Source organism: Melanotaenia boesemani, chromosome 10 (assembly GCF_017639745.1).
Source record: "Melanotaenia boesemani isolate fMelBoe1 chromosome 10, fMelBoe1.pri, whole genome shotgun sequence".
Taxonomy (NCBI): domain Eukaryota; kingdom Metazoa; phylum Chordata; class Actinopteri; order Atheriniformes; family Melanotaeniidae; genus Melanotaenia; species Melanotaenia boesemani.
Window position 1 is genome coordinate 15172360 of NC_055691.1, and position 9576 is coordinate 15181935.

General features: G+C 37.2%; 2 protein-coding genes across 5 annotated transcripts; one reads left to right on the forward strand and one right to left on the reverse strand.

Moving 5' to 3' along the window:
• Nucleotides 1–558: 558 nt before the first annotated feature.
• Nucleotides 559–3165, reverse strand: LOC121647545. Its single transcript, XM_041997066.1, has 5 exons — nt 2990–3165; nt 2623–2724; nt 1896–1995; nt 1383–1487; nt 559–1023 (listed from the first exon to the last, which is right to left on the reverse strand). Exons 1-5 carry the CDS (start codon nt 3163–3165, stop codon nt 559–561), a joined length of 948 nt encoding a protein of 315 aa, XP_041853000.1.
• Nucleotides 2318–8077, forward strand: LOC121648048 (coiled-coil domain-containing protein 106-like). 4 transcript variants are annotated; one of them, XM_041997966.1, is made up of 6 exons: nt 2318–3244; nt 3491–3581; nt 3841–4003; nt 4572–4760; nt 5067–5231; nt 7358–8077. In XM_041997966.1, the coding sequence occupies exons 3-6, from the start codon at nt 3841–3843 to the stop codon at nt 7669–7671; spliced, it is 831 nt and encodes a 276-aa protein (XP_041853900.1). In that variant the 5' UTR covers nt 2318–3244; nt 3491–3581; the 3' UTR covers nt 7672–8077. The 4 variants fall into 4 exon arrangements, with proteins under 4 accessions (XP_041853900.1, XP_041853901.1, XP_041853902.1 ...); XM_041997967.1 differs by having other exon boundaries at nt 2318–3236; XM_041997968.1 differs by having other exon boundaries at nt 2318–3236; nt 3491–3528.
• The last annotated feature ends 1499 nt before the right edge of the window (nt 8078–9576 follow it).

Sequence of the window (9576 nt, forward strand, 5' to 3'; positions counted from 1 at the left end):
ATCAGTTTATAACAGTTTAATGTCCATTTTCTTTGAATTCAAGTAAAGTGGAAAATTCTTTATCTTTCATAAAGATGCCATTAAGCATAATTACACTGTCAAATCAGTTATAACCATTTTATGACTATTTTCTCTTAATTCAAGTTAAGTGGAACACTCTTAGTTTCATGAAGATGTCATTAAGCATAGTTACAGTCAAATCAGTTTATAACAGTTTTATGACAGTTTTCTGTGAAGTAAAGTGGAACAATTTTAAGTTTTCATAAAAAGGTCATTAAGCGTACTTGTAGTCAAATAATTTAAATGCCTTACAACATAGGCATATGACATAAAAGAAACACAAAGGAAAAGTTAACATTTGACAAAAGAAAATGTATTACTTCTTCAAGCAGGGGTTTCCAGAGCAGTTCATTTTATCTAAATTAACATACATTTCAGAGTTCATACAACTCAAACAAGGATCTTGTCAGGAGAGAACATGAATATAAGTGCCATGAGGCAATGTTTGAGTCAGTCCAATATTGATGCCATCAGACAGTGCATAGTTAGATTTGATGTTCACTTGACTTGTTTTTTTACATCATGGAAAAGCCTGCCCAAGACGCCATTGTAATGACGTACACCTAACCAGTGGTGCCACTCTATCATCTTGAGATGAAGCTTCAGTGACTCAAGAGTACGGTTACCTCTATGGCGCCATACTTCCAGCTTGTAGTTCTGCCATGCACGCTCAATATGTTGAGTATGAGCACCATTCTCATGATCAACAAAGTTTTTTTTATGGCAGACAGAATATTGATCATATCCATATTTAGCAAGCTGCCCCTTATAGGCACGCCATTCATCAGTGAGGATCGATGTTCTGGGTCTGATATGATGTCTTATTTTGCCAATGAGGGTTTTCCTTGTGCGATCCCTGACAAGTCTCAGGATAGGTCTTCTTGATTTCCCTTCAACCTCCAGCATCCCAAACACCCACTGCCGCTCACGACGCCAAGTGTTGCCACATCGACCACGATGGTACTGAAAGTAAATAAGAAAAGACAAACACTTTAAGGTTTAGGTTGTATTCAATTTTTTTCTGTGTTATTCTCACATGCACTGCTGCATCAATTGTTATCCTGCATTTAAAAAAGACATAAGAGGATGTGCTGCACAATCATCATGTAAGCCTATTGAGTAAGTAATACTGACTTCCTGATTCTTCATACTGATTCATGCTGCTTGAAAATAAAGCACTGCCAAATAACTGCATTTGCATTTCTCCGTGACACTAAATCATACACTAATATTAAAGTTAACCATCTTTATTGCACTACTGCACCTTGCCATAAAAATCCTGATCTAAATATACTACACATGCATACAAATATAAAATGTACCTTTCGCTTGTGGGCAAATTTGCTCTCGTCGATGACAACAAATCGATGACGACCACCGATCCTCATTCCTCTTTTCCTCAGCCGCTTGACGGCAGCAATGCAAACCTTCAAATGTAGAAATATAACAGTTGAGCAATTTCAAAGGTGCATAGACAATTAGTCACTGCACTTGAAAAAGGGCAAATGGTCACAAATTGTTGAGCCATTTTTCTAAAGAAAATTAATTTACCATAATAGAAAAGGAGACAAATATTCTCACTGTGACCTAATAAAAGTTTTACGTGTATTTCATTTAATACTTCTTCCGAATTCTGCTGTAATGTTTATTTTATATTTTATGCAAAGCACATGGAATGTGCTAAATAAACTTCACTAGTGAATTGGGTTTATTTAATTATTTTCATAATTAAATCAATATGTAAACAAGCAAATTTCAAATTAGTGTATTTATTTTGTCTTTTACAAAATTGATTACAGTAATCATAGTTAGAAACTAGCATGTAATATGACAACCTTTCTGAGTACTTTTGCCATCCTTGTTAATGTCCTGGAACTTGCTGCTATCCCGTCAGTGATCATGGCAAGTTGTTTCAACTGCAAACCTTGTGCAAACCTGAAGAAAAAATAAAATAATTAAGGAACCTGAATAGCATGGTCACCATGATAACATTTTCATTGATTTACTGTACTACTACTACATTCAGCTGTGCTTTTATTCAAAGCAACTTACATCTGAGAACAACAAAGGCAAGAAATCAAATAGTGCGGTCCAGACTGCTGCAATTCCAGTTGGACACAGATGCTATCATGGTAGTGCAAGAGGATTTTTGTTTATTTTTATTTTTTGGGCTGACATGAAACTAATATTAAAACCAACAATACAAATCTGTACACAGTCCATACTCTATTGCAAGTGTTCTTAAGCCTGACAAGTACATCAGCACGCCCACAGTGTCCTCAATAAAGTAATTATTACTTTTCTTACATTGTCAACAAAAATCTAATTTGTGGAAGACCTGTTACATTGGAATGCATTTTTAATTCACAGATTTACCTGATGTAGTGACTGGTGAATGCAGGTGTTATTTCATACATTTATAGCTCAAGTGCGAAATGAGGAAGCTAATGGAGCAAAATTTCAATAAAGGGATACTACATCAACAATAAATCTATAAATCATACTGTTGAATGTGTTTTTTTAGAAAGGAAAACTTTTATTTCATTCTTAGTAATACTGTACCTGTGCATGAACTCAAGCCATTTTATCAAGGGGATGTGAGACTTCGTGAATATCGAGCCATTGCGTACAGACTGTGGAGAACTTCTATGATGCTTACAAACCCTGTGGGAAAAGAAGGCAAATGCTAAGAAGTAAGCTACCTCATTTAAAAGATATTTTAAAAAGTATGTTACAGGCAAGCTAGAGCATAACTAGTGATTTCCAACTTTTAATGTGACAGTAGACTAATGCTAATTTCAGACTTCTCTTTAACAAGACACAATCAAATTAGAACGTTACTACTTAATGCTATGCTGTCAACTTTCAAGGTTTTCTTAAATAACAAATAATAATAACTTAATTAGCAAGTTAGTTAGCTTGTGCTTACCACCACAGCCCATCTTTGACATGGCAGGTCACCAGATGCATGCGACGATTGCATTTTACACACTTTACGGTCCTCCTCAGTATCCCACGTTTCTGCATCCATCTAATTATTTTTCTTCTGTTCTTCTTTGTATCTGACAGCCTAATTATTTTCATCAGTTCTCTCACTTGTACCATTGCAAACAATGACCGCTGGCCCGTTCCGCTCGCGCAGTCGGAGTTCCGCGCCTCTTTGCAAAAGCAGGAAGGTCAGGAAGTACGTCACTTCGATTTTGTGATTGCTTGATTAATAGACAATACATCTCATTACATTGCTACCAACACAAGCCTGGTTTTCGTGGGTTTACTATTCTTTATTATACTTTTTCATAATGTTTTTAATCATCCTCTTTTTTTGTTGTGGTAATTGTAATACCCGTGATGTTTGAATTTGAACTGAATGCGCGCTTTCACGTAACGTCAACGTCCCCCTGGCTAACGAGAGCTATCGATCCACACACAGGAGTGCTGCATCTGGCGTGAAAGCTTCATCGTATAAAGGTAACCGTACCAGGAAAGCAAAGTAGCTAGTACCACCAACGTTTGCCTTAGAGGTAAGCTCTTCAGAATTTTTGAGAGGAGTAGGCTACATAATATTGACGTCAGACCGTTTTATGTTAAACTGGTGTCCAGTAATTAATGCTAGTGGGTATTTCAAGGCAGTCAGCAAGTTTGCAGTAGCCTTTTCCAATATATTTAATTTTTTATCTCTGTAATTATAGACAAATACATTACATTACAAAGTTGCCTCTATGTAACATTTGCTGCCTTTGCATTGTGCATGTGTTCTTTGCCACACACAATTGTTCCCAGATGGAAACTCGTTTGACCAAAAGGGTGTGTGAGGCGATGAAGGCCGAGGAAGCTCAGGAAGAAGTTGTGGACGAGACAAACAAGGACAACCAGACAGATGTGGAAGAGGTCCCCGTTCGACTGAAGAAAAAGAAGCTAGTCAAATATTCCCCAAAGAAACTGAGTGAATATTGCTATTTTTTAAAATTTATTTCTTTTACTACTTTCCCCTAAAGGGAATATGAAATTCTAATTCCTCCCACCATTACAGTAAATAAGTTAATTCCTTAACAGCAGAAGTTTTGGCTGTGGCTGTTATATGTATTTTGCTACTTTGGCAGCAGATTTCTAATCTGTGTTTGATCAGTGGGCTTTATGCACAGCTTCATGAACTTAAGCAGCTCCTTTGTTACTGTCACTCATCACTGGATGAAGTGATTATTCCATGTGTGTCTGACCACACTAAATGGCCCGAGTAAGTTCAGGATATAGTTGAACTGTGCAAAAAACCCATTAGTTAATGCTATGGGTGACTTTGGCACATAGTATTACTTATCTTATTTGTGCATTTGTATGAAAGCATCAGAGGTATTGTGCTGGCATAATATCATGCAATGTATGTTATATACAGTATGTTAATGAGTTGAAAAGAATGAGGAACAAAACTCAATATAGTGCACTCCAGAAAACCACTAATATTTACTGACTTCAATAATAATATTAATAATAATAACGAATTGCCTTTGTTACAGTGTCTCCAACAGGGGCATTGGAGTTGGCCAAGCTGAAAGAACAAGCCAAGGTGGATCAACACAAGATTAAACACCTTGAGGACCGCATTAAATACCTGGAAGAGGCCAACAGGGATCTAAAAAATGACAAGGACTTCCTCCTTTCTCAAATTAAGGGAGCCTCCAACATGCCTGGATCTACTGGGAAAGGTGCAAATGCTGTACAATTAATATTATTGATGCAGTATTAGAGGTTATGCAAATTGTGCAGGAGAAATTGAAATAGGGTTTTCAGGACCCGAGTGTAAGGATGGTGCACAGTAGGATAATGTGAGTTATTAATGATAATAATTACTACACCTAGAATGTCCAGTTCATTGGAAATATTTTTAAAGCATCTCCAGTACCAAGAGTGCTTTGAATTGCATTGAAAAAGTACTGTACAGTCTAAGTTTTTGAGCTTTGTTTCCTGACATTTTGTACTTGTCCATCTATCCCCAACCCACCTTCTCACAGGTTCCAGCAAGGCTGCTCTGGAACTTACTTCAACTTCGACATCTCCGTGCCCATCCTCAGAATCCAGTTTCTCATCATCCTCAGAGGAAGAGGAGCAGAAGAAGAAGAAAAAGAAGAAGGCCAAGAAGTCCAAGAAACACCTTGCTTCTCACAGCCGTTCAAGGAGTAAGCTCAGGCATTGATCATCTTTCTAATCAAATGCTTTCCACCCTAAAGTTGACCAGTACTTAACTATCTTCTATGGTTCATATTTGGAAGAAAAAAGAACTATTACCGTGGGCTTAGATAATAGTAATCAGATGGGATGTAAGCGTTGCTGTGTTATGTCCATATTTTTGACACTGTTTCATTCAATCCTTAATTTTCTGTACCGCTTAATTCAAATTGGGTCGTGGGTGGGCCGGAGTCAATTAACAGGTGGTACACCCTGTACAGGTCGCAAGTCTGTTGCAGGGCCAACATGGAGACACAGACAACCACTCACACACACTCACACTCCTACGGAGAATTTAGAGCATGTCTTTGGACAGTGGGAGGAAGCCGGAGTGCCCGGGGAGAATCCACACATACATGGGGAGAACATGCAAGTAGGGCTGTCGCGGTTAAGGAATTTCCTCTGCGGTGTTGCATGTTGTCTCAACAGCGCGGTATGCGCTGTCAACGCAATTTAAAAAAAGAGAGAGATGGATCTATTCATGAACATTACGCAATCCTAATTTCAGTAGGCTAAGTTTTAGTCCAGTTTTAGTCGACGAAAACTAAAAAGGTTTAAGTCTAGTTTTCGTCACTTTTAGGACATAAACAGGTAAAAAATTGTGTCACTTTTTAAATAATTGAAATCTTCACATTAATAAACAGATAAAATGATGGAGCTTTGCTGGTCCCTGGCTTTTTCTAAAACTACGCGGATTTTAGTTGTAGCTGTGTAAATATGAGAGAGAATATATGTATATATCCTATTTTGTTTATGTTTGCAGCCGCGGGTTGTGAGCGCTGCTTGCGCTGCTCTGGTTTCAGTTTCAGGACGTTCTCAGATCAGGTGGCTGGTCGCGCTGATACAGCAGCAGGAGATGACGTGCGCTGCGACTTCTAATGATAAACTGCATGGTAATTATGCGGATGACCATCATGAAAGTATAAATAGTCTGGCCCTTACATTACGTCACTTATGCCATGTTGCTTGCGTATTCTCTCTCCGTCCGTCACACTGATCAATTCGGTCGTGTTTTTTATTAAGAAACAAATATGCAGGCTGCGCAAATTAAGGTTCTGTTAGTTTGTTTCAGTGGTGAACCAGGCTAAAGATGCCGTTTAAGCCTTTTTCAATAAATATTTGATTATAATTGATTAACTAAACATTTAAGCTAATAAGCTCTTGCGGTAGCACCGGATGTAAATAGAAGTTTGAAGGGAGCAAGGACACTCTCCCGGTGGTGGCGGTTGTTGACAACGCCCTGCGATTAGGCTCGTCAATAGCGCGGTGTTGCGAACCACCTCCACATCTGCCCGGGGCTTAAACCAGTGACCTTGCTGTGAGGCTGCGGTGCTAACCACCACACCACTGTTCAGCCCCCTATTTTGGACACTGATGTTATAATGATTTGAAGAGTGAGTACTAAATTATAACATTATTTGGACACTAATGTTATAATTTAGTACTCGCTCTTAAAATCTGTAATTCCCTCTGCCAAGGAGGTTATGTTTTACCCGGGGTTTGTTTGTTTGTTTGTTAGTTAGCAACATACATCGAAAAGTAATGGTCAGATCTTGATAAAATGTTCAGAACTTGTTGGGAATGCCCTAAGGAAAAAGTGATAAAATTTTGGGGGTGATCCATGCAATGTTGGATGACAATCAGTAAGCTTCATGGAGGTCTGCGCTCTCCGAGTGCTTTACTAGTTCAGATCTTCACAGCCATGTGCTGAACAGCTTTCTCATTCTTCCCACGTTATTGTGTAGGCTTCTCTAATTTTGTTAGATATTTAGCCTCGGAAACGGATATGGAAAAAAATCTACTTTGTTAGGTACAGCCTCTGTGGCAGGTAAGAAAGGACATTACTTGCTGGTCATCCTCCTTCCATGCTGTTGATGGAAGGTTGTTGCTAGCCACAGTGGCAGGTAGAAAGGGAGCTAAATCTAATAGAACAAAGGAGGATGCAATGTAAATCAGAGGGATAATAGGTGGGATCATTTCTAATCTGATTATATTACAGTACCCATAGGGTGCTAAATTAACAACACCAATGCATGCCTTAATTAAGATGACTTTTTTTATTTGTTTCTGTGACCAGTGACCACAACGGATGGAGTTATCCGCCGCTACAAGAATGCCCTGCACATTTTCAACAAGTATGGATCCATGAAAAGGGCCTTTGCCAAAATCAACGTTGACCGCAACACAATTGCAAGAACAGCAGCAATTGCTGAACTAGCAATCACATTTCCAGACACATTCAAGGAGCTGCTTCCACAAGATGAAGCAAATGAGAAGATGTCTGTGTTTGCAGAGCGGTGCAGGGAGGCCATAACAGAGGAGATGGCTGGAATAATCACAGCAAAGAAAAAAATTGGAAAACTCCTCCCAATCATGTATAAATACACTTAATAATGTCATGATCATATTCATTCTGAATATTGTTGCCGATGTTAAGTTATTTTGTTCCTACACACAGACCATATGTTGTACCGACCTGCTTGAGGAGAAGTAATGCAACAGATTATTCTGTTTAAATTTTTGTGTTCAAATGCATTAGGAATAAAACTATCACAGCTAAGAGAAAAAGCAGAAAACTCCTCCCAGTAATGTAAACTTAAATTTCAAAATGTTGATCAATGTTAATATTCAGTTTTTCCATATTGACTGTTACAACACTGCTTGAGAAGTGAAGCAGCAGCTACTTTGTCAATGGTTTATGTTTAAATGCAGAAAGGAAAAATATCTTGTCTTTTGATATTGTTTAGACATCATTTGACAATGTAATTATCCTTAATTATGTTTCAATAAAAAGTCGCCCAATTCTAAGAAAAGAGTCATACAACTGAAAAACTGGAAAGTGTATGAATTAATGATTTTATTTTCGTGTCTGTGACGCACAAACCCATCCTCCATGGGATTACCAGTGTAATTATACTTAAAGACATCTTCATGAAACATTCAAGTGTCCCACTGTACTTGAATTTGAAGAATAGAGTTCAAATTCAAAGAAATGTAAGATGTTATAAACTGATTTGACTGTAATTATGATTAATGACATCTTCATGAAGCATAAAGTTTTCCATTTCACTTGAATTCACAGAGAATATCCATAAAACGGTTATAAAATGATTTGACAGTGTAATTATACTTAATGAAAACTTCAGATTGCTCCACTTTACTTGAATTAAAAGAAAACAGTCATGACACTGTTATAAACTGATTTGACAGTCACGTTATACTTAATGGCATCTTAATGAAAACTTTAGATTGCTCCACTTTACTTGAATTAAAAGAAAACAGTCATGACACTGTTATAAACTGATTTGACAGTCATGAATAGTTTTGGTTATATAGCTGTTGGAGGGAATATACAGTAAACTCATTTGGCAATGTTACGCTTAATATCTTAATAAAGACATTTATGAAACTATCATATATGTTTTGTTTTGACATCAGCTGTGACGACAGTTTATAATTGTGTCATAACAGCTAATGTCAAAACAAACCATATATGATAGTTTAGTGTCATGTTAAGTTACAAAACTAAATATTTTTTAAGCTTGACAACTAGGTCTGCTTTGTCATATTCATGACAGGTTATGTAGTCTTGGTTAATGTCAAGTTGTCATAACAAAGACATCTTAAACAATGTCAACTCTGCATCAAAAGTGTCATAATTTACCGATTGACCCTTAATGACAACTGTCATAAGCATTCATTCATGTCCATGAAAGGTGTCATGTCATGATTATGACAGCGTTATGTCAGTCTTATGCACACCCATTCAAGTAAAGTGTTACCATTTGAGTTACCAGTTCCTGGCAAAGTTGCTGTGTGTGGGAGGCGCAAGCCGCTAATACAACAAATCCCATCTCCTTTGAGGAGGCTGCATCCTAATTGAACTCTTCCATTGGTAGTGGGAGAGGGGTTTAGATTTTCTATTGTTTTGTATTACTTTATTTGTTATTCTCAATGTAGAATTATGATTATTTAGATTTCTGTTTCCCTAATGAGTTAGTCTAAATTACTTAAGTTCTGTTATGAATTAATTAAGTTTGTTGGAGATATTTATTTTATGTTGGCTTCAAGTGTCAAATTGTTTGACCAGCCAGCATAAAGTCATTGTGTCATTGTGACAGGTCATTTAGTTTTCAGTTCCTAATGTTGAGGTTCTGTTTATTTGACCTTTTATGGGCCCTGAATTGTTAATTTGGGATTTGTATTTTGTTGTTTTTGTTGTAAAAATAAATAGAAAAAAACTTTTTCTTAGGAAAAAAAAAAACTCCAGTGCTCTTTTCATCCTTGGCCTCAGTC